The sequence below is a fragment of the Argiope bruennichi genome, chromosome 10, assembly GCF_947563725.1.
Source record: "Argiope bruennichi chromosome 10, qqArgBrue1.1, whole genome shotgun sequence".
Lineage (NCBI taxonomy): Eukaryota > Metazoa > Arthropoda > Arachnida > Araneae > Araneidae > Argiope > Argiope bruennichi.
The window spans coordinates 61,255,279-61,282,354 of NC_079160.1; the positions used below are offsets into that span (position 1 = coordinate 61,255,279).

The window sequence follows — 27,076 nt, forward strand, 5'->3', positions numbered from 1 at the left end:
GCATTTAAAACGGATATTGAAAAATTCATTTTTTTATCATACAGAACAGAATACTTACAAAGAACATTAAGGCGAACTGAGGATATCAGGGGTTGATTTGTAACAACATTCGATGCCTCGCATTTGTAAACGGCCTTGTTGTCTTTCGGTCCTACTGTGAAAGTATGTGTATTCGTGGCCTCTCGACCTCCTGTCGAGTAGGTGACGTCCACTTGTTCATCGTTCCTAAACCATATGAGACGAGCAGGAGGATTCCCACCTCTGGAGATGCAAGCAAGATTCAATTTATCGCCAACCTGCACAATGTCGCCATCATGGTAACCCTCAATTTGAGGTGGACCAGGAGGAACTGAAAAATGGAAAAAAAAAAAAAAAAAAAAAAAAATGTCAAATATATGGAAACAATGGAAATTAGTATTCAAATTAAGTTATACAATTGCAAACAGGATGATATATTTTTTTAATATTTGCAAGGGAAGTCTAGATTACCTAAATAAGTTATTTTTACATGGGAACATGTGATTGCAAAAGCAACATACAATAAGAGTCACCATGGCAGTGAAGGGTGAATGTTTACTACTTGCTAAAATGTATAACTACTGGACTTGGTTAATTTGGAACACTTTCTTCAAGACCCGATAGGTCTCTAGTGATGCCACGTCAGCAGAAGGTATGGCCTAAACAAATCTCTCTTTGATGCCAGCTCAAATGTTGATCCTGATGTTTTGCTTTACACCATACTGCATTGTTGTTTATGGGTTTCTAAATATCCACAGAAGCTAATTACATTCAACGATCATTCGACCATTCAAAGAAAAAGCGCAGATTGGAGAGCGTTGTTGTTGTTGTTTTTGTTACACATTCCCCTGGAGAAGGAAAGCCTAGAACAGGTCCAGGAGGCCCCGTCACGTCAGTTCCTCATAAATCTGCAGAAAGTTCCGTTCAACCAGCAGCCTCAAGTCCTGCAGTCGGTCTCTTAGCCGCTAGTAAGTGCATCGGGAGAATATTTTCCTGGTAGGGCCACTCAAGGCGTGAAGGCCGTTCCACTATGCTCAGCTAATGGCTGTAGGTGAACCCAGAAGTCAAGTCAGTCTTCTGCCCTAGTGGTTCCTCTAACTTAAAAGAAGCTGCAAACAACCCTTAGTCAGATGGTCCGGTCCGGTTGGAAAGCGTAACCTCCGATATAATCTGTAGTGCTTCATTACTATGGCAATTTTTCGAACAATCGTTTATTGATTTTGATTAGGAACAGGAAGGCAATCATTCACTGCATTCCCTATTCCTTATATCAATATCATTTGATTCTGTATTTCTGAATTTCTAGCAACATATTGAACTATTGTTTGGAATTACTTTGTATATCGTTATACACTGTACGTTACCTTTTTCTAGTACGCAAAGAAATTGCAATTAGAGAAACTGATTAATTTAAAACGGTTTATTTTTGGGCAAAATAACGGTACATTTTTGTGCAAAGATATTTTTGGAATTTATCGAGGAAAAAAAACCAAAATTCAGTTTGATTTTTAATTAATTAAAATTCCAGTTAAAATTATTAAAAAATTGCTCTGAGGTGCACATTTTGTTTCCATTCTACATAGCATATAATTACCAAATTTTTTAGCTGTAGGTTCACAAGTTCACATACATTCATACCCACACACATGCATGCATGTGCTCACACACGTACCTACACCCCCCACACACTATTAGTTTATTAGTTTAGTTCTTTAAACAATAAATGAAAAATATTTTAATGCAAATAAAATTTAAGATCTAAACCTCTGAACCGGTTTCTTCCATTTTGTTGATTCATTTCAAAATTAAATTATTCTTATTTATTTGTATATGTTTATCTTTTTACAATACTTCTGTTTATAATACGTTCTTGAAAAATTCAAAGTCATTTTATCTATCAAAATCTCTTGCATATATAAAAAAAATCTTTTTTTTTTAAAAGTTATTTGATCAAAATAATTGATTGCTTGGAGGGTTAACAAAATCATATCCTCCAGTTTCTTGCAGAAATGAAAACAAAGTTACAAGAAATCTAGACAAAGTCGTAGAAAGATTATATTCAAAATTCAAGAAAATTCAAAAACCTTTTTCAATTAAAAAAAAAATTCAGAATGCAAACAATTCCGAACTAGAGTAGCATACATATTTTATCACGAAGTGCTGTTTGCCGTATAAAACTTCCAAATTCAATTTGCTACTAGATATAGTCACTTACGCAACTCAACTCTGCTCGATCTTTATTCTTTTTTAAGCAACAAAAGAATAAAACACTTTCATAAAATTTTTTAAATGCAAATTTGTCGCTACTTCCGACCAAAATCAGATTTTCAGAGATGGGGAAAATCATTTGGCGAAACAATTCACTTAAACTGTCGCCAAAACTTATCTGCCGATGTAATATTCCAGATCAGGTAGGAGAAATATCATATCAATGCTTACGTAATAAATTTTATATGCAAAGGAGAAAAATAGTATAAAATAAAATGGGAATGTGTTGGCTTTTTTTATTCCATTTTTAAGAAGGGAGGAGATGGAAAAAACGCGGTTTGAAGAATGGGAGTAAATCGAATTTTTCTGATCATTTTCTAAACCACATCCAGCTGTTCCGTCAGCGTTCGGAACTGAAAGATTTATTGCCTGTGTGGAAAATGCAATGGAACAGTCACACACACTCTCGCGAAATAAGCGTCCATCATGGAATATATAAGTGTTTTCGGATTCCGATTTTTTTTAGTGGTTGATAGATCAGCGGAATATGGGGAATATATTCCGGTTTAATCCTTCTGCTTCGATTGGGGTACGATGATTTTTTTTTATAGCAGCACAAAGATAGAGCAAATCGTTTTCAGCATTAAATACAATGTATATGGTAATGAATAGAATTCACTACATAATGGTACAATGTTGTATGACACTGTTTAGTATTTGCCCTATAATCTTACAGTATTGTATGATAATGTACTGGATTCACAATATAATGGTACATTATTATAAGTTGTTGTACTGGATTCACAATATAATGGTACATTATTCTAAGTTGTTGTACTGGATTCACAATATAATGGTACATTATTATAAGTTGTTGTACTGGATTCACAATATAATGGTACATTATTATAAGTTGTTGTACTGGATTCACAGTATAATGGTACATTATTATAAGTTGTACTGGATTCACAATATAATGGTACATTATTTTTGATACTGTATGGCATTCACGATATAATAGTACAATGTTGATGGCATTTTTCAATAAACATAATCTAGTGTATATTGAAAATTAGTGTTCAACTGTATTTACAATAAAATGGTATAGTGCCATACAGTATTCATGATATAACAGTACAAAGTTGTATAATACTTCTAATTATTCTCAACATAATTTAGTAATATATGGTACTTAACAATATTCATGATGCAATGATAAAATATGGCACATTATATTTTTTACATACTTAAAAAATATTCTATTATAGAAATGGAACTCCAAAAGGTACTTGTCCAAAAAGAAAGAATCTTAGAAACTCAACTGAAATACGTGAAAAACATTCTACAACATTTTCCATGTGAGCCTTACTGATTCTTAATGAACTGAGATAGTAAACGAAGCTTCACTTTTTTTTTTTTTTTTTTTTTTGCTAAAATTATATCCACTGCAAAGACTCTATTGGGGGTGGACCTTCAAATTTCGATCCATAATGAGATGACAGCAATAATGAAGGGATATTAAATTTCTCAAATTTCCACCCCACCCCAGAGTAAGTACTGTCAAACAATCGCCATGAATTTAGTACCATGTTTCCATTCTTTTCCTACATAATGAATCTCCAATGGAATTAGACTTCGATTCTAATATCCCCTGTGATGGTCAAATTGATGTTCCGTACCAAACAATCTTAATAAAGTTTCAAAGAATATTTACTTTTTTTCATAAAACTACAGAAAGTACAAATACGGCTTTCAAAAGCAGGTCGATTATTAACTACCACCCGGTAACCGAGCAATTAATGAAAAATTAAACTATCGCGAACCGATAAACGCCTTTAAGCATCGTATACTCCTCTGAAAAGTCATTACAAGTCTGGATTCTCGCATGTATTCCGCCGAGCTGAACATGCTTTTAACAGTCATAGAATTTGTTAGACAAAATGCTCATTCGACTGCGGCTCATTATGGGCATCTGTTACCTCTGTTTAAATTATTCGTCTCTCGCAAAGTTCATTAGCCTATTTTCTGTGCTATTCATTACTGAGCTACGGTTCGCTCCATGGTTGAGTGTGACTGGATAAGATCGAATCGCCCGGTGTTAAAACAGGACCTCATCATGTTTTACTGATTATTTATCCAGTTTCCGGAAAGCTTTAAAAGAGCATTTTAACGGTTTTGACTTGCTTGAAATATCACAAATAATCTCATCAGCTATGAATATTTAGACATAGCGATAGTTGTCACAATATAATCCATTTTCTAAGATAGAATGTATCTATACTTAAATAGCTTTTATGTTATCATTTTAAAGTTATTAGAATGATAAGGTTTTATAAATCGTCAAAATATTCGAATTCTAGAATACGAGGAAACTGTATGTTTCAAATTTCTCTGAGTTCGAAAAATACATTTTTGAGGTTATTTTAAATTACGCGATTTTATTATTTCACATAATTTGATGCACAGAAATATTTTTGTAATTATCTTCTTCAACCAATTTTCATTACATTTTTTATCAGTAAAAAAATCGACATTATAAACTTTTCATGTTCTTGAAGGACATTGGTGTTTTTTATATTATTTATCATTACTTAATTTGTTTTGATATTTTTAAAATTTGTAACTTAATAACATTGTTTTCGATTTATTTTTCTTACTGTCTTAACCAGTTAATTGTTTTTGACGAGTAAAAGTACGACATTTTGCGTTATAATGAGTTTATTCAATTTTTATTTTAAATTTTTATAGAATAATTGCTTAATTATTACATTTAATATTAATTATATATATATATATATATATATATATATATATATATATATATATATATATATATATATATATACTAGCCGCCTTTGGCGACCAGCCGGTTCGCCAATCTTAATGTTCGTTTAAATTTTAATAATTAAATAGGTTTAACCGGAGTTTAACCCCCTTCTTCGCCAAGTTGCGAAAACGCACCAAAGCTGGCAATCTTTATTATGCACTATAATTGAACATCTGCTTCTTTGCTTTTGAACATTTCGCAAGGCCGTTGTTTGCGATTTTTAAAAATTTCGCCAAGCAGGGGATAAAACTCCGGTCATACCATTAAACATTTTACGCAATTCCAACTTTAATAGATTCTTCAGCAAAATATTTTAAAACTTCAAATTTTGATAGTCATATAATTCACTCATAATATTATAAAGGCCTTCAGTTATAGCGTGATATATAGAAATTATGCTTTAAATTACAGTGTAAATGATTAATCTGCAATTAATATAATAATATTTTTTACTGAAACAAAGCATTTTTTTTAATAATATGATTACTGATAATAGAGTCACTGAGCATTTAAACTTTATGGTCACTAAAGAATATTTTTCTTAATTTATGTAGTATCTCAAGAATTTGTCAACAAAAATTTCTCAGATTCATCATGAACAGATCGATTCATTAACAATGTTTCATTTTAAATGCATCAAACACTAAGAAAATAAAATGAATCGTTTAAAATAATCGGTCGAAAACAGGTTTAAAAAAATCTACTTAAAAAACGATGTACTTAAAACTATAAGCATATACAAAAAATATATAACTAACATAAATACATTTTACTTACAAAAGCATGCAACTAACCTAAAAATAATTTAAATCGTCCGTTGGTTGCCATGCCAACAATCAGAACAATGCGCATGCGTGGATTTTCTTCGCCAGTTACGTCAACGCAAATGCGTAAATTTTTCTACGCCAGTTGGGGTAACGCTATGCAGATTAGACATTTTTAATTTCCTTTATTCTGTGTTATTTTAATTCAAAAGTACTTCAGAATGAATCTGAAACATGGATTAATTAACAATGTTTAATTTTAAATGCATAAAACATTAAGAAAATAAACAGAATCGTTTGAAATAATCCGTCGAAAAATGTTAACCCTAGCCTAATTACTGTTGGGAGAAAAAAAACAACTGATGCCTTACTTATTTGGCGATGGGGAAAATGGAAGATTTTTTTGGCGGAAAAGTTGGCGTTGGGAAAAATGGAAGATTTTTTTGGCGGGAAAGTTAATTTTTAATTAATAATGGACTACCCCTAACATTTAGGGGGATGAAAAATAGATGTTGGCCGATTCTCATAGATACCGGATAAGCACAAAAAATTTCATCAAAATCGGTCAAGCCGTTTCGGAGGAGTATGGCAACGAAAACTGTGACACGAGAATTTTATATATTAGATATACGCACTTTCCGAAGAGGTCGAAACAGTTATCTTGTACATTCAAGCAATTAGATTTAAAAATATCCTAGTTTTCATAACAGTTTACTGAATTTACAAAAATGAAATGAAATGAAATCGAAATTAGAAGCATTAATCAAGGAAAAGATTAACTAATGAATTAAAAGCTGGCTAGACTAAGAATAGGACAATTTAGAAAATTTATATTGCCACCAAACATGAATTTCGTTTAACGACCTCACCACCTTTTATGTTAGATTCCAATTTAGTTGGCGGAAATATCACGAACTTGGCGACGAGAGTCTACCATACTCTTAAGTAAAAAAATTAAAGTTTGACTATAATAAAAACTTGTCATAATAAAATGAAATAAAATTTTATTATGTTTCAGGCATGGCTTAGAGAGTTTTCGATGTAGATTTGAAGCAACAATGGCCAACTAAGAATAATGGACATTATACTTAGGTAATCACCATTTAAAGCTATGCATACATGAAATATGTATATCGAAGCAAAACACAAAGGTTTTCATCTATCGAGGTCAAACAAAAACATTTCTCCTTTTTTTTCTCAGTCTAAATATTTTTTCTGTGCCATACCAAAAAATTTAACTGCCTCTGCATTTGTATTTTTGTATGTTTATTATACTGATGTACACAGTCTGAAAAAAAAAAGTGTTTTTACACACCAAAGTAAATTAATTCCGTCATTTTTTGCTCATTGTTCTTTCTGATGAGAGGTTGTGTCTTTTTTTTTCATTTTATTATCATTTTTTCTATAGTTTTTCAAATTTAGATATGTTAACTTTTTATTTTACTATGTTTACTATGTTTCTATTTTACTATTTTACTATGTTTCTTTGTGTGAATATCCATCATTTTAATTAAAAAGAAAATTTTAAGAAGAAAAAAAAATCAGGGATGCCTAAACGGCCATTTATAACCAAGCATGGAATGCCTTAATCTATATTATGAAATTATGTCAAACATAAATCAGCCCCTTTCTGCACTTTCGTTGTCTTACTGGCTGTCTTATAACTGACCGAGTGTAACCCCCCCCCCTTTAGATTCGAATTTAATGGTTGGCGAAAATATCATGAACTTGGCGACGGGTGTCTACCATACCCCTAAGTATAAAAATTAACGTTTGTCTATAATAAAACTTTTTCATAATAAAATGAATTAAAATTTTATTATGTTTCAGGTATAGCCTAGGGAGTTTCCGAGGTGGATTTGAAGCATAAACTTAAACAATGGTCTGCTAAGGATAATGGATATCATTCTTGGATAATTACCATTTAAAACTACGCAGACATGCAATATGCATATCACACAAAAGGTTTCTTCTCTCGAGGTCAAACAAAAACATTTTCCCATTTTTCTCAGTCAAAACATCTTTTATATGCCAAACCAAAAAACTTTACTGTCTCTGCATTTGTATTTTTGCATGCTTATTACAATGGTGCAGACAATTTGAAAAAAAAAAATGTATTTACACACCAAAGTAAATTAAATGTTGACTAATGAAAGTTTAATCATCCAATCGCCGCAAAGCTGATAATGAAGCTCTCATCTTTCGGAAACGAGTAATTAACATTTTGATTGATTTTATCATTTTGTCTCTTGGGGAAATTTTTTTTCCTCCAGTCGCTTGCCAAAAATGATAATTACCCTCGCGTAAACCGCAATTAACGCCAAGCTGAGAGCACCATTTTTATCCGCTGTTTTGCTAATTTTGTCGCTCGGGATTTTTGTAATTTTTAAAGCTCCAAAGATGAACCGGTATCTTTTTGCCAAAATTCAGCTTTTCAAGATTATATGTAAATTTAGAGTGCGTTTTCGTCCTTTGATCAACGGTGACGTAAAATTAGCTTTTGGTGATAAATGTCGGATTTTAGACATAAGCTATTTGTGCTTTGCTTGGTTAGAATTATTACTTACGTATTGGTAAATTCGAATTAATGATGCATTCCATTATAATTAAATGATGATAAATCCTTGATTCCATAATGGTGATAAATGTCGAATTTTAGACATAAGCTATTTGTGCTTTGTTTGGTTAGAATTATTACTTATGTATTGGTAAATTCGAATTAATAATGCATTACATAATAATTTTTTCTTATAACTTTAAATGAACAATTCTAGTATATCATAAACATGTTGCGTATCTTGGAAACGACTCTAACGATTTGGATCAAATTTTATATTTAAAGTTTTGCTTTTTAAGTTTATATATATAGATGTCATTTTATGCGATTTAACACACAAAAAAAGCAATTTCTTTATAACTTTTAGAATAAGTATATTCAACTTCCGCTTCGAAGTGTGGCAGTGCAGTATAGTGGTCAGAATAGCATTAATGATGCATGTGTTGCGGGTCCTCAGTTCGAGTCGTGCTTTTTGTTTTATTTTTTTCCTTAATTAATTATATTTAATATTTTTGCCTTTTAAGTATATCTGTATAAGTGTCTTTCCTCAAAACACACGATTTTACACGGAAAACACATTTTTTATAGCCAACTATTAGAACCTTTTTCTATCAGCTCTCATGCTAACAATGCCATATAGTGCCATTTCGGACCCGATTTCACTGTGGGAAAAAATATAAGTAATGATTAGATAAATTGGAAAATGAATACTGTAATACAGCAGATTGTTTCGAATAAAGTGTTAATCTAAGAGCATTCATGATTTTTTATTTTATTTTAATGCAGAGTTTATATGTTGGTAAGATTGAAAAATACTCATATGTAGTCGGTATGCAATTCTTATCTCAATGTTTTATCCAAAATTTAGATTTAAAAAAAATCCTGTCGAGCGAAGATCGGTCTTCCAGATATTCATATTAATATAGAATATTTATGCATTTTGTATTAACATGATAAAAACTGTGACAAACATGATAAAATTAGTAGGAGTTGTCTCTCCGAAAATTTTTCTCTTTTCTCTAATAAATACGTTTGCGCATTATTAACTACAAGCCAATGACAAACAACAGTTACAGAAGAAACTATTGCGTACAATCTTTGGCGACTAATCGCTAGGATGCGTTTAATACATAAGCAACAGAAAATCGAACGTGAATTTTGGATGCAATTTTTTTAAACAATTGAAACAAAAATCGGATATAAATCTGCATATGTAGTTACAAAATTATATATTAAAATTTATTTATTTAAGACGTCGTTTTTGAGTTATCATGTTTAAAGGGTTGTAAAAATTGCACTGAGAAACAATTGATTAACCCCTTGAGAGATTTGACTACAAATGTGATGCGAATCTATACTTTAGGTGCTTATTCTTTGTACCAAATTTTAATCAACTAGCTGTTTTCTTTTTGTAGTTATGATTTTAACTTATATTCGGAAAAACGGATAGACAGACTTTCTTTCAATGGAATTCGTACAAAAAGGAAAAAGCTACACATTTGATATAAAGACCTTATACTAAATTTCATTTAATAGGAACAAAGCTTTTTTTAACTATCTTATTCACACATGGACAGGCAGACATAATTCAAAAAAGTATGTGTTTAGGAAATCAGGCAGGTATGAAGCATAGGGATTCGTCACAATGTTGACTTCGAATTTTTTGGGATTTACAATACTCTATTGAGTTCATTCATATACTGTATATTCTTATGCTGTATACATATATTGTATATACTGTATATTTATTTATTCATGTACTGTATATTCTTATGCTGTATACATATATTGTATATACTGTATATTTATTTATTCATGTACTGTATATTCTTATGCTGTATACATATATTGTATATACTGTATATTTATTTATTCATGTACTGTATATTCTTATGCTGTATACATATATTGTATATACTGTATATTTATTTATTCATATACTGTATATACATCTCTTTAGCTTTCAGAGACGGTAAAAGGGTTTTTAAAGTTTTTTGCTGGAATAAACAATAACTAAACTATGGAGCCTGAAATTTGAAAGAAGTTAAAAAAAGGAGGATAAATTATTGATAATTAAAAATTACTTAATTATATATATATATATATATATATATATATATATATATATATATATATATATATATATATATATATATATATATATATATATATATATATATATATATATAACTTTTTTCATAAATAAAAACGAAAGTAACATTCTCGCATTTAGTTTATCTTAAAGTTTCATGTTATTTTATCGAGTGGCCATAATTGAGTAGATATTTATAAGCGGGAGTAAAAAAATGCAAATAAATAAACGGAATCATTTACTTTAAAGTAGAGAAAATTATTAATTACTTTGTTAAAATTAACCTACATTAAGTCAAAAATATTATCTCCAGAGATAACGTTTCATTAGCTAATAATTAAATTTATTCAAAACTTACTACACAAGGCCAAATTCAAATAAGTAAAAGACATTACTGCGTAATATAGAACTAGCTACGACAATCTTCTTGGCTATAATACATGATCCGAGACTACATTTGACTCTGCACATCATCATGGAATGCATAAATACTTGAAGGCCAACTATCCGATCTCAATAAACATGCCTTTCGAGGACCAATATCAGGTACTCTAGATTTCCTAATAAAATATCCAAAAACCTTTTAACATAACATCCTACCAACATCACCAAAGAAGAAACACTACATCCATAAGTCATGGAGTCATGTTTCCCCTGCCATGGACAGCAGGGTCAGGCATTTAATCCAGTATCCCAGAACCTGGATAATAAATCTGACTTTGGGGCTGCAACATGAATGATACACGTAATATGACTTCATCTTAGACGATACATAAATAAATATTTCACAGAATCCTGCTGGCTATTGATGCCAGGGCTTTTAGGGCTCGGCTTGAATAAGAAAGATATTTGGAGGAACATACCTACACTAGAATAGTGAGTTGCTGCGTGTTGGAGGAATGTACAGTCGCTAAAAATGAAGTAAATGTTTCAATAAAGAAGATTCCAGAATGCGGATAAGAGTATCTTTTGAGATATTTTATGGGTGGTCAGATAATTTTGATAATTTTAGCGTAAAATGTTCCTCGGTGAAAAGTTCAATGTGCATTAAGATCCTTTTAGTATGCCATTTAAAGGCACTTTTAAGTACGTTCTAAGTAATATGCACTTCTAAGGCACTTTTATCCAAGATAAAATTCTGTTTTATCTTGGTTAAAAGTGGAATAAACTACATGTTCTAGCCATGTAATAAAATAGTATAGGTTTATCTATATTTACAACAGAAAGTACTTGAATGTGCGCATGCGTTAGTAATTTCTGGGGTATTTTCATCAAGACGGCAATGAGAATTAGGAGATACGTAGTTCAAATGGTAATTTAAGGCATTTCAAAGCCCAATTTTAAAATTTATGGTAGGTGACTACTTTAAAAATTCGATTTTTTTTTGCGAAACTATGATTTTTTTTATTGAATATTCTTAAGGTTTAAACAGGTTTCTTTATAAAACTATTAGAATTTTTTGGGAAGTTACGCTGATTTTTATATTTAAATTTACATACGTTTTAATGCTGTTTTACATCTTTAGATGGTGATGTCGTGTCCTCGTTACCACGGAAAGGGGCTGAAGTAGCTTCTGGAGATAAAGACCCCTGAGCACCCGAGGGCAGAAGTCTGACTTCCAGCTCATATAAAGATGAAACTCACATACATTCGCTTGCACAACCCCTTTTTACAGGGGGGCACATTCACACACCTCACAGATAGAACAACAACCATGCCCGAACCGGGATTCGAACCCGGGACGTCCAAATCACGAGGAAGATGCGCTACCCCAATGCCAGCATCTTTAGATGGTATTTTCTTAAATACCGAATATGATAGAATTTTCTTAAGAAAAACTTCATTAAATAAAATCTAATGCATATTTTTTGTTCAAATTTGGTACAATAATTTCTCAATATGTTGTGCAGTTTCAGAATAAGTAATCTCTCCATTGAGAAATATTTTATGGTTGTTTTAGTGCATTACAATGTGAGGAAAATTGAAAATTTCGTTTTATTTATCAGTTGAACCCCAATATTTAAAGAATGGGTGGAAATGCAGCTTATTTTTTAGTTCAAGAACTAGATAATATAGTCCTTAAACTATCTACTAAATTTTAAGCAAATCATTTGATATGCCTCAAAACCAGAATATTTTTGCTTTATACCTCTTTTTATCCAAAAAATGCCTTTTTAAATTAAAAAAAAAAAAAAAAAAACTTTTGGCACTTAACTGGTATGTTTTGGTTTCATAGATTTTTTTCAATCATTTTTATGCAAATATTCAAAAATATAGCAGTTTTCCGATATTTTTAAAAAGATTAACCTTGAATATAGTCACATAGAAAGTTTTTATATTCAATATTTTGTGTTTTGTTAATTTTCCACACATATTTACCACCAATAATATTTCTAATTTATCGAAAAGAACAATTATTGTCCTAAATAAATTTGCCTTTTCCCTCTACATAATTTAATAAATTTTTAATAATTTATAAAAGAATAGTCATTTTACCAGAAAAATTTTAAGAATAACAATAAAAATTATTACATCCAACATTCTAATTCCGTTATTTTTTTCAAATTTCTCGATTTGAACATTTCTTTCTAATTTAAAATAATTATTTCAGAAATTTCTCTTTTTATTAATCTTTAATGAATTGTTTCCTAGCAGCTTTTAAAGATCCTCTTCGTAAAACTGTGGCAGAAAACGCGGATCAGGAGGAAGAAATGTTCCTTTTTCACTGATTTGGCAAGGAGTCAAATTAGAAAATCAAGAATCATGGCCAATATTTTCATAGAATTTAAATTCTAAAGCACCATTTGTAGTAATATTTTTGTTTCATTGCTTTCTTTTTTTATTCTGCAATTTATCTTCACTTTCAGTTATTTGTTTCGATTATTACCTTGTTGTTTAAATTATTATTGTTATTTATATTATTGTTACCTCAATGTTATCCCTCTCATAAAGAAAAATAAATATCCGAAATAATTATCATTTTTAAATATATATATCTTTTGTCTTCGTTTTTATTACTTGATTTTATGCTGTGATTTCGTGGAAGTTCATTATATCAGGGGCAACAATTTCAGGGTTTTACTAGTCCCCTAATAAAATTCTGTAGCTTTTTAACTGTATTATTGTGTTTATTAAAAATATTAATATTTTAATAATCCCAAATAATCAATTGAAATTTAATAATAGTGTAAGGCACTTTTGTTTTTATAAGAGTACGCTCTGCAGCTATGCCAATTAGAAACCAAGTCATAGCAAATTATTGACATGCAAGTGACTCTAATTTATAACAGTTAGAAACTTTAAATGCATTTAAATTTTCTGAAGAACGAGTTTTTTTTTATGCTTCTACCATACGAGTATCAAAATATATTAATAACATTTATAATTAGCGTTTGTTATGTTATGCAGAATGTAATGAAGTATGGGTTTAAAGTTTAATGTTATAGAAATGGATTTATGATTATTTCATGCAAATATTGTTGAAAAAAATTCCAAAATTTCATAGATAATTTCATATATTAAACAGAAAATTTTTATTTTTGAATATAATTCTTAGATAATTATTAGTTACACTCTAATTATAAAAAATGAATAAAAAACTACTAATTTTTTTCATTAGAGCAATCCTATATTTTGTAAGTAAATGCTAAAATTAACATCAAAATATGCTTTTTCTTTAAAAGCTACGCATTTATTTAAATAATTTCACATTTATTCATCATTTTATTCTAATAAAAAACTTCATATAAACATTAAAGTATTTGTTTTTTTTTAAATCCCCTCCAAACCTAGTCGGATACCTTAAGTAAACTTTCATTCATCCATTCTATTGTGATCGATTAAAATTAGGAGCTTAACTGAATTCTACGTAACTAAAATGCGACCCATGTCTAATAGTTTTCTTTGTTTCATTTCATTTCACTTCAGATAATAAAAAAAAACGATTTGCAGCAATCTACATTCATTCTAAAATATACTTATATAATAGACCCCAGATTACCTTTTTAACCCTTCACAACTAAAAATTAATTTCAGTATAAACTGTGGTCTCAAAAATGAATCTCAGTTGGAAACGACTGAATTATTCAAATTCTTAAAATTGTCACCCCCCTCCCCCAAATTCTACTTTCCAATTTTCTTCTGAAAACAGGTGAGTACGAAGGAATAAACGAATCGGTATATCAGTAATCGAAATTACCAATTTTTTCCCCCCTCCTGGCTTAGAAAGAATTCTAATTCAAATTCCAATGCAAGTTGCACTACTCGCGAGGTTATTAATTGTTCTTAATGTCACTTCCACAAGTAACAAATCGCTTGTAGCGACCGAACCGAATCATTTTAAAACGCCTGTTGTTGGATGGATGGGGGGCGAACCAAAATTCCTCTAGACCTTCGAGGCACCCGCTCCCTCTTCTTATTTTGAATGATTAATGATCGTTTGGTATTCGACAGCCCTTTGAGCTTCCACCGCCTAGGCATCTCATCAGATATGTATTGCATCCACAACAGCGATGAAAAGTTGTACCAAGTCGATATCGAACCTAGTTTTGCATCCGGCCACTAGCAGTGGCGTGGGGGTGCAGCTTGGGGATGGCCGAGGATGGTGAGGAGGGGGTGGAAGGCGCCTGGTTTTGATCGCAATCGCGATCCAGGCGGAAATAATAATAAGCTGCGTTGGGCATGATGACGATCCAATTGATATAAGGACGGCGAGAGAGGGGGTACTGACTGTGCAGCAAAGGGGGTGGACGAGCATCGATGAGGTGTCTGCTGCGAAATTTCTCGGCTGGCGATAACGAATTAGCAATTTATTTCGTTTCTTATCTCTCAAGCTGTGAGATCGAAGCGTTCCTCTTTTGCTTTGTATCGAGTCGAAGAGAGTTGAAAGGGTGGACTGGATCGTTAAAGACGGTATTAAGCCGTTCTTGGGGATAGGATCGGCGTGGGAGATCGGTTGATGGAGTGGTTGGATGGTCTTTATAGGTGTTTACCGCTTCGTAAATAGAGAAGCGAGCTGGAATTTAAGTTATTTGATTTTACAGATACTTTGTTACTGACTTTGAGAGCCCTGATAGAAAAAAGAAATCCATGTATTTGCATGTAAATCCATGTATTATATATTAGTGAATTTATACATCTTTACAAAAAATTATGCCTTATTTAAAATTTGTGGATTTTGCTTTAATATGCCTACGATTTAAAACGAATATTTGATAGATAAGTGTCTTATGATAAAATTTGTATAATATGAATATAACTTCATATATCTTAGACAGAAAAAAATATATTGAGAAAAGAAATAATTATGGAACAACTAACTATACATGTGTGATTACGGTTGCCGTGCATTACATAAATGGCATTCAATATTGCATTCGAATATTTTGCCAATTGAAACGTCAAAATGCTCGTAATTTTTTTAATTTGAAATATTATCTAGTGGTTTCGATGTATCCAAATATCACATGCAAAACAAATGTCAAATTTCCTTTACAAGAGAAGTTTTTCAGAAATTCAGCAAGCAGTAAGTTGGAATATTCTCTTGGAAAAGGATATGGACTGTCTTTTGTTTAAATTTACATCTTTTTTCTTCATGGTATTAATCGTCCTCTTAAGAGGTACTGGCCTACATTTGTGTTACATGAGCTGAAGAATTGAATCATTAATACATTATTTAATTGAAAACAATTAAGGAATTATGTAGTGACGTTGATTTTTAAATGCTATGTCAGAATGAACTAAACAGTTAACAACTTCCTTACTAGTAGTTTCGGCTAAATATTGTTCCCAAAATATAACTAAATGGCTACGACTTAGTTTAGTTATATTAACGTCCCGTTTTAAAGCAACCACTAGGTGTACTTTGGGGTGGAGACGTCATAATCTTGAACCATGGTCAAATGACGAGGACGACACTTGCGCTGGAATTCTCCTTCCAAACTTCCGTACTATACCAGTGAGAGGACATTTGGCCCCGACGGAATTAACGTACCCCAAACCTGCTTATACAATGGTTCTTCGGTGGAATCGGATCTCGAACCTGGAACTTTCCAGCCCCAAACTGCTTACATCTGAGCAATTACTATAATGACAGCCTTATATATTGCTCCAGGTAACACTATTCCTTTTTGATTTCTTTCTTAACGAGTAACAAATCTATTTGTAAATCACAATGCAATACAATCCTATTCTCAATGCCACATTCATAGAACAGATCTTCATAATCTCCAGATTATGTGCAACCAGACCCGATCTGGATAATCTAATATCCGGATAATTTGCAAATAAACTTGTTTTTTAGAAAAAGGGATTTGATGGCTACAAAAATGATTTTGCTTGCATTTTAATATACTTATATACTGCACTGAAATATCAGTGAACATATCACTGAAATCTATTTATTTCGTTGCTTTCATTCATTTTTAATTCGGAAGATTTTGTTTTCGGATTTCATTTCATACTCAAAGAGATCTGGAGAACTTGACTTTGGATAAGCGGAGTTCACTTAATTTATTGGAAGCTGCTGCATTCTAGTGATGATCAATACAGAATTGGTATCTGGTTTGAAACTGGATTCCTTCCAAGCGCTTAGCCGTGCTTCAAGGCCACTGCTTAATAAATCTGATGTCAAGGGATCAAATTTTTGCCGTCCCTGTGGTGTAGCGGAAAAATTTAGAGATGCAGTGACGATTCAGATATCGTCTTCATCATTTGATCATGGCTCAAAAATTATAAAGTCTTTCTCAAAATAAACTCCATGCTATTTTAAAAGGGAATGTTAATATAACTTAGATGTAACTAAATAATAACATAAAAATAATATGAATAGTTAAAATCTCATATTTATTATAATAATCGTGTATTTGGGTAGAAAATTTCATAATTTTGGGAATTAAAAGACAAAATTATAGGTCGTTTCGTTTACATGCATATTTGATTATGAGATTTCATATTCAGAATCAGTTTATAAATAGATACCTTATGCAAATTATTTTTTAAATAACTTCTTATAAAATTGTTTAATCAAGTTTTAACTGTAATAAATAATAATAATTTTAATATGTTTAAAAGTATTGACTCTTCAATTTGAAATTACAAGTTATCTGTGTTGCTATGGCCTTCAAAATTTTGAAATCAGACGGAAAAAAAAAATATCTGAAATGACACCCGTCTCTCCAAACATCCGCATCACGCCAGCAGGAGAATGTTTGACCTTCGAAGAGAGAATTATTGTGTATAATTTCCACATATAAAGTTTATCTTTGATAGTATTAGATTTCGAACTTGTAATTTTCCTGTTTCTAAAGAATGTATTATGGCACCATATTATAAAAATTCGAAGAAGTACAGTAGATAGTAGATTTAATATTACTCGACTTTTACATTTTTTCTAGTGGAATTGTGATGTAAATGGACAGAAAACATAAATCGGAAGAAACCTTTTACATTGGCAAAAAGGCTTAAAAAAACCATTTTATGAATGTGCAGTACAAATATTGTAGAACATTTCATTCTTATTGCCAGTATTTACCTCAAATAAATATCGAATATAAATTAGTGGCTTATATTGCTGTGTCATTGTCCTCCTGTTTTATTTACAGGCAATTAAAGTAGGTTAGTTAAAATATTTTGGGATATGTTCTTTCAATAGTAATAATTCATATTATGAGAATGGAATAATGTCAGATGAAATAAATGTTCTTTTCTGCTTGAAACATTTCAGTTTTAGTAAATGGAACTATATTTATTATATTAGGAATCATTTATTTCAGGCAAAAAACACAATTATTGGTTCTAATCAAAACATTGCCACAGAAAAATCCATCCGATGGGTTTAAGGCAAAAAGTCTCACAGGCTCAGTAATGAATAACGGCATTTAAGTTTACAAGAAAACACGAAAAAACAGCAGCAAAACACACCCAAAGAATTCACAAAAACAGCACTTAAACAATAGCTAAGAAGCAGAAAAATATGTTAAGAAATTAAAAATCGCAACTGCGCAAAGCGCTTATAGAGTACTCTCTGAAGATCAAGACAGATTTCGCTCAACTACTTTCTCACTCGTCTACTCAATCACTTTTATCTGTGAATCTCCCCTTTTTATTAATTCTGTTACAGGATATGCAATGTTCTAGAACAGAAGTTGGAACTCGACTCCTAATGAAGATATTGCCTAATAAAAATAATTATATATATATAATCGCCAAGGTCGGGTATCATTAATCTTGCATCCATTTCATATCCGTCAGAGTTATCTGTAGAACTATCTTTCTTACTATGAGACAAACGGCGCAGGTAAGCAATATTAGAAATTCGTAACATTAATATTATCCAAAAGGAATTTTTCTTTGCATTCTTTTTTCTCGTAAACCATCATTTTTCAAATTGGTAAAGGCTATCGAAATTATTTTTACATCAGCTCTATAGAAGACTCTATAAAAGTGTTTTTAATCGATTGCGACGCAATTTTTCTTAGAATTTCTTTCTGTTTTACCTATTTCAATTGTTTAGCATGGAAATGGAAATGGAAAAATGGAAACATAGAATTTCATAAACGTAAATACAATGATTTAAATACTTATGAAAGTAGGAGATCTAAAAAAAACCCAACCAAAAATCTTATAGCTTTAAACTAGTAATTCTTGCATATATAAAAATTTACTTATTCCGGGTATCTCGGAAACGGCTCTAACGATTTGGATCAAATTTTAAATTTAGATAAGGTTTTGTTTTTTAAGTTTAACTATATAGGTGCGTTTCCTGAAAAAACGAGATTTTACACGTACGTACGCACACACACACACGCACACAGAGAGAGAGAGGGAGAGAGATTTTTTATAACTAACTGTTAGCGCCTTTTTCTATCTCTCCTCATGTTGACGATGTCATATAGCACCACCTCGTACCCGCCTTCACTATGATAAACTGAGTGTAAGCCGAAAAACATAAATAATGATATACAAACTGTAAAATGAATACTATAATATACATGTTTCGAATCAGATGTTTAATTAAGTACATTCCAAATTTGTCGACTTTGGGGACAAAATAATGAAACTTCCAGAATTTTAGCGATCCATCCAATAGGAACCAAGATACACCTGATTGGTCCCGAATCTTCTCGGCCCGTCTCCCGAGAATTATAAAAGGCCGGCAGTCTCAAGCTGAAATGCATCGTAGTCAGTTGGAGTCGTGAAACGAGTCGTCGAGAGGATAACGAAACAACGGCGGAAATAGTCCGACGAAGAACCAACGTTATGTGGAGCCCAAGCTATTGCTGAACTGAGCTGTGTGCCGACACCCTGTGTTTATTGTGGAAGTAGCATCGAGTCCTTTGAGGAGTAGCCAGTCGTGTAGTAGTGTATCGACAGTTGGATACAGCTAAAGCGAGGAGACAGTGGAGAATTGCAGCCGTTTGGAGAAACCGTAGAGTGAAGTTACGAAGATATCCTCTCCTGCTGGATTCTGTCTGGCCGCTTTGTGTGCTGTAGTCGATTACTCCTTGTGGGCTACTGTGTGCTGTCCTGTGTTCGTCTCGGCTGTACATATTTGTCTTCTCTGTGATAGTGTCTTCATGTAAATAAAAATCGTCGTCTTTTGTCACTAAAGAACTGTTTATTTCTACATCGACCAACAAATCAAAAAGAACCCCGACGGAGGAAGAAGTAAATACGCAATAATATGAAAGCAAGACTGAAAATTATTCCTATGTAATCAGTATGTGATTTGTATCTAAACATTTACACACACACACACACACACACACACAAAAACACGCATATTTTACAAAAAAAAAATGCCGAATGAAGCTCGGTATTAATGATGGAAAAAAGCTAAATGTGAAAGTACAAACGTTCAAGTTCATAGTTGTGTATGATTCAAACTATATATAGATTGATATTTAGTAACACTTTATAATTTTATATGGTTTATTCACTTGGTACATTAAAATCAGTTAGCTTAAGAAAACATTTTATACGTAAATATTAATATCATGCATATATGCTGGAAAATTAAGAAAAAATAAATTTCTAAAAAATTTTTTAATTGAAAAATTGAATCTATAAATAATTTGCAATTAACGAAAATACCGATGTTTTACAACGAAATAATTCCAGCATGAATTATATTAGCTGAATTTAACAAAATAAATACATTATCTTGCAGAAGGAATTAACCCAAAATATTCTACGAATCCCAATTCACAGAAATCTCTCGAGTGTAATACTAAAATGGCAATATAATTTAAAGCTCAATAAAGAAAATTGTGTTTGTAGTACACGTTTGGTTGGATTTGACATTATTCATTTCGCTAATAGTGTTTCATGACTCCAATGAATGTTAGCTATGTAAACATTAGATTTGAATTAAAGTGCTTTTATTTTTGGAATAGCACCGCCATGCGAAAGTAGCGTTGTTTACAAAAGGGGAAATAGCAGAACAATTTTAAATTTACCGAAGCATTTATGTGTGGCAGCTTTCCAAAGCCTGCTACGAATGTAGCATTTATGGAAACTTGATGAATCGTAATTTTACGTGATCTTCATGTATTATTATTTTTCCGAGAATAGGATACAGCGCTCTTCATATTTCACTTGAGTTGTTTTGAAATGATCTTCTTATCAGAATCGTTTGTTACTCTGCACGAAAGGGTTTTCAATCTCGTTTTATAGAAAATAAATTTACTGTGAAATAGTCTTTGTCGTTTTAATCAAATTACCAAGAACTAGAGATGACTTTTTATAAATTTTATTTTGGGATTTATGGTTAGAAAAGAAATTCAACTTTAACTATACGAGAAGAATTTAATGGAAATATTTTATATTGTCTGGTCTTAGTTAAAAATAATCCCATTATAACATTATTTCTCGATAAGAACAGTTGAAAAATTAGAAAAATGCTAGATTAACTAGGAGCGTATTTGCTTTGCTAGTTTAGTTTAGTTACATGTATTAAGATTACTAGAAGTCTTTGGCGACCGACTGTTGAACCGGTAAATTGGCTGTTTTTTCAATTAATTATCTTAAATATAAGTTAATATTCATAAATTTTAATGATAATGCTTTAAATGGTGTTTAAAAACATTTTCTCTCATTAATGTATTTTTAAGCATGAAATTGTGACAGAAATTAACGTCGGCTTAGCTTAATAGCCTTACACCTATTCTATCATAGTCTATATGAACCATTCTAATAAAGTCAAAAACCATGACTTGATAGCACTCAAAAACGTAATTATCTATTATGTGCCATTTATCTACTAACCCTCACGGTATTGTAACGCACGCACACCCACACGCATGCACGCACGCACGCATACACACACACACACATACACACACACACACGCACACACACACACACACACACACACACACACACACACACACACACACACACACACACACACACACACACACACACACACACACACACACACACACACACACACACACTTGTCGTTCAAAAGTAAACAAGGCAATCCTTACAATTCTCAATTATTCTATTACAATTTAAATTTTAATGGCATCATTTACAACGAACTTTTTAATTTTCCTCTCTCTCTTTCTCTCTCTGCTGAGAGCGTTTTCACTTTCATTTATTTATTTCAATTTTTATCGTCTGTTGTTCACCAAACGATATTATCATCATGGAAAAAAGCATATCATATCATCATTATTTTTTTTTACTTCGTTATTGTAAATTTATGTTGCATTATTCTAATTTTGAGTTCAGCAACATTTGTCATGTCTAAGGAAACGCTTAGTGGTTTCTACAAATAAATAAAATCAGTAGAGAAATATCTGGAATAAACAAATATAATGAAGTATCGTTAACACAGCTGACAAAAAGAAGTAAAATTTTTACTTAAAAAATCGAAATCAGAGGAACATTTTCTCTTCAACATTTTTGCATACTTACACAGAATGCAACGTTTCGTATTTAGCTTCGCGATATAGTGAACTGAATCTAATATATGTTTTAGACTTCTTCCCTTTGAAGAGAATCTATAACTAATTGCGTTTTTTTCATCATATAATTAACAATTTTTTTAATATTTATAAAATTTGTTACAATTCTGCATCGAATTTAAAATTTATTTCCTTTAAATTTTATTACAAGTTGGGTGCAAAGATCATACTCCAAATTTAATTTATTTAGTATTTTGCATTTTTGAGCTACCTTGTTTATATATACTGGAAAAGATAAACTAGCAGACAGTTAATTTGTGATCACATTTGTTCCAGAAGTTGATATAAATCTAAAATGTGTGATCTGTTCGTTGTGTTTTTGATCTATTGTGCAGACAAAGTTCTCGGAGACGGACTTCATTCAAAATTTGTTTGAAAGTTAAAAATTTGGTGTAAAGATTTTATACCAAATTTCATCCATCCAGCTCAAAGCTTGTGCGAGTTATCATGTTCGTAGAAAAATAGAATGACAGATATATATTTAAAAAATAAAATGTGTTTTTCAGATTCAGGGAAATCTATAGTTTGGAAATTCGTCAAAACCTCTAGCTAATTTTTTGACAATTGCAATATATTTTTTCTTTATATACTTCATATATGAAAAATAAATAAATAAATGTGCGCGATGATTTTATTTGGTGAAAGCCCAATTTCATCCATTTTATTATGCTTATATTTTTTACATATATAGTATATATTTTTTTTTTTTTTTTTACTATAGCAAGTGATTTACAATACTACGAACGTTGGAAGATAGATGTTCACATTGTAGATAATTACGTTACGCTGTCATGTCATGGGACTTGACTGTATTAAAATGAATCATATACACTATATATATAGATGTAATAGATGTAAGGCTACTAATAGGAATATAATAGAACTAATAATTGGAATCTAATAGATACTAATAGGAATATAATACAACTACTAATAGGAACTACTAATAGGAATATAATACAACTACTAATAAGAACTACTAATAGGAATATAATACAACTACTAATAGGAATATAATACAACTACTAATAGGAATATAATACAACTACTAATAGGAACTACTAATAGGAATACAATACAACTACTAATAGGAACTACTAATAGGAATATAATACAACTACTAATAGGAATATAATAGAACTAAGGAATATAATAGATATTGCCGCATTGAAAAGAGGCAGTCGACTCTCCATGGCCGAATGGTCATAGCACTGATCTCATAATCAAGAGATTGTGAGTTCGAATCCCGCTAGAGACAATGCGATTCACAGTTTGTGTAAATATTTAATTCCTTGATTTTATGTTTCCCTTTATTTCATGTTCCAGAAGATATTGGACCTTTCTTGAGTTTACCAGACAAGTGTTCTGGATTTTTCTTACTGTCGCCAGAATAGTATTCTGGAACTTTCCTTGCTAGTATAAAAGCAGAAAATTTGTCAGTCACTGTGTTCTGAGTTCAGAGTTGAGTTAATAAATTGGTATAGCTCTACTTCTTGTGTGTGTCATTGAGTTCCACACTAAAGAACGAACGTGACAATATAAGGCTACTAAACTAAAAGAATAGTATATTTCTACTATGCTTTTATAGCTTTAAATTATTTTGATTTTGAGTTCGCAAATAATCAACATGACCTGGGCACCGTATGAGTTCCGCTGCCATTTATATATACGATATATAAATGCAGTAGATTTAATATAATCGATAAAAATACTTTTTTATATGTTAAATGTTAAGATCAAGCATTAAAAATATTAACAATTTTGTTCCTGCGACATAAAACCCGTTTTATCGCTTTTATTTTCGTTTACGATTGATTCAGAGATACGATTGTTTTCCGCCAAGTCCAAAAGCTTTATCCATAGAACGAGGTTCATAGCCAAGGACATACGCACAATTTACGTCCGACATCCGACATTATTCTCTCAGAAGCCTGGACGAAATTCCATTTGACCAGATAACACGTTTCCAGCCCATTGTCTGTGGCTCTTTTCCAAATGTAACACTTTTGTCGAGTGAATAAATGTTGGCAACAGCCTTTTCGTTGCGGATACTCTTGGCACGTTAGTTTCCGTTCGTTGTATTCTGTCACGTAAATGTTTATAAGACTGTCTAACAGTTGGCTGAGGATGCTTGTTCTGGCATGTTTGGAGGCCCAGATAGAACGATTAGAGTTCCATTTATCTGAATAGGATTTATTTGAAGATATAATAAAAGGATTGTAATTGAAAGTCTTTTGACTGTAATTTCCAATGAATGTGATTGTATCTTGGGTTCTATTTATTAGTTTTTCCTTCATGATTTTTGACGTAATAAAAATATGTATTTGTATTTTGAATATTTTATTTTTATTTTATCATGCTTCTCCAATTGTATTATATCATTTACTGTATGTTTCCGTCAGTATGTGAGCAATTTTATTTTATTTTTTTGTTTACAGTTGTGTATTTTCTTGGTTCCCCCATTTTTCTTTGCATTTGTGCCTGCGTCCTTTATATTTGAAATTTCTCCCACTATCAATTGTGTAGAGTTATGTTTGTAAGCCTTATGGTATACCTGTTGGCACTCAAGGCGTTTACGCCTCCAGATTCAAAAGGAAATGTGTAGTAATTAAGATAAAGTAATTTTTTATTTCATTAAAAATATAAAGATGCAAATAAAAACAGGAATTTCTGATATACAGATTTTCGTTATATTTGCCACTTTATCCGCAACTTTTCTATGGTATAATGGTATGAAAAAAAATTATATATTTGATCCAATTTAATATATTCCTCCTGCAGGCGGATGCATTTTTTATATTATCTTTCTTTGTTTTCTTTTAAACTCTAGTTGGTTATCGAAGTTTCGATGTAGAAAGAAAATAATCGAAATTAGAAATAATAGAGAAGGTTTCTAAAATAACGAGGGGGGGGGGGTGGAATCATTCCATTATCGAAGACCTAATGGACCCGTCACCACTGAGTCCACACCAACATTAATTCATATGCAAATGGAAAGTTTGGCTGTATGTTTTATTAAATTAACCCAACTATCTAAACTATATAGTAGAAGGTATTTAAAAGTGTGTCTGCCTGTTTTCGGCCTCTAAATGAATTTTATGTACCCCGCAACCAAGTCATTCGATGCACGGGTAATTGGAATGGTTACTTAAAGCACTTGAGTTTAAAGTTTAGTGCAGAAATCTTTTTATCAAATATTATTCCCCCTGGGGAAGGGGCATCTCTCAATTGAGGACGAGAAGCTTCCCGTATGGTGGTTGGTTCTCGTCATCCTGGGGGATACAGAGAAAAGTGGAGGTCTGGTTCCTCCTATCGATGACGGGACGTACTTCTCAAGGGAAGGGTTGTACCATGGCCGGTGGAAGTTCTTAGGACTCAATCCCAGTTCTCACTAGTGTTGCTATTGCAGCGGTCCGATCGTTCAGATTTTTCTGTGTTTCTTTCGGCGGATCAGAGTAGCTGGTTTAAGGTTATCAAGTATGTTGTTTCAATGAATTGTAACATTTGTTTATCAGCAGTATTCATTTCCACTGGCCCTCTCTTACCATCAGGAGTGGTATCTTCCACTTCACTTGGGGAAACGAAACTATCCATTATTTCATTACGTTAAATTCTTTTAATTTTAATTTTTTTCTTCTTTTTCTCCTCCACAGTTTACTCTGGAATGTAATTATTTTCATGGTATAATATCTCGTTTTTTTCATGCATTAATTATTTGTTATAAAATGGTAGTGAAATTTTTCTCAGCAATGGTCATGTCCGAAAGTTAAGAATCTTCAGTTCAAGTACTCCATGATCCTTCTCGACCATCAGCACCATTTCAGATTTCTTGTCGTTTTAATGAAATTTAAATGAACGTTTTAATGAATTTGAAATTTTTTAAAATATCGCCACTTTTTCCTTAAAAATGAAATAACATTAACACTTAAAACTAAAATTCATTGGTCTAACAATCACATTTAGTTATCTTTACAACATTTTTACATTCTCGCTTACATAGTATAAAACAAATACCATAATCGTCAAAAAAGTCAAGTTTAGTTTGTTAACGTCCCGTTGTAAAGCAACACTAGGGCTATTTTGGGACGGACCTCGTAGTTTTGAACCGCGGTCAGATGATGAGGGCGACACCTGAGCTGGCACCCCCTCTCCATACTACACCATCGGGAGACGTTTGGCTTGACGGAAAAGGCCCCCTTACACGACGGCTCTTCGGTGAAATCGGGTCTCGAACCTGAAACCTTACGGCTCACAAGCCGAGACCTTACCACCAGGCCACCGCTGCCTCAAAAAAAGTCAAACTCGAGAATTTGTCGAATCTTTACGTTTTAGACCTCCCTGGGTTCGAAAACACATTGTTGGAAAATAACTGTCTGTCTGTCTCTCTATCTGTTTGCCTGTGACAAAGAAAACTCATAAAACGCCTTGAGCTAGACTGATAAAATTTGAAATACGATCTTTAGATCACATTTGTAGATTTCTGTCAAATTTTGTGCAAAATCCGTTTAAAGGAAGTCCTGTGGCTGTTCGAATATAAGTTTACACAATAACTACAAAATCAAGTTTGATGCATGAAATTCGAAACAATAGCACAGACACTTGTCAAATTTTGCGCCAAATCTAACAAGGGTTAACCTT

General features: G+C 31.7%; 1 protein-coding gene across 2 annotated transcripts in view; it reads right to left on the reverse strand.

Annotated features, from left to right (window-relative positions):
* LOC129989305 (nephrin-like) overlaps positions 1–27,076 on the reverse strand; it is an 827,768-nt gene that overhangs the window by 207,005 nt on the left and 593,687 nt on the right. For both annotated transcript variants that reach the window (XM_056097747.1, XM_056097749.1), the window contains exon 7: positions 59–349. In XM_056097747.1, coding sequence (XP_055953722.1) covers positions 59–349 — 291 coding nt within the window. The remainder of the gene's footprint in view (positions 1–58; positions 350–27,076) is intronic.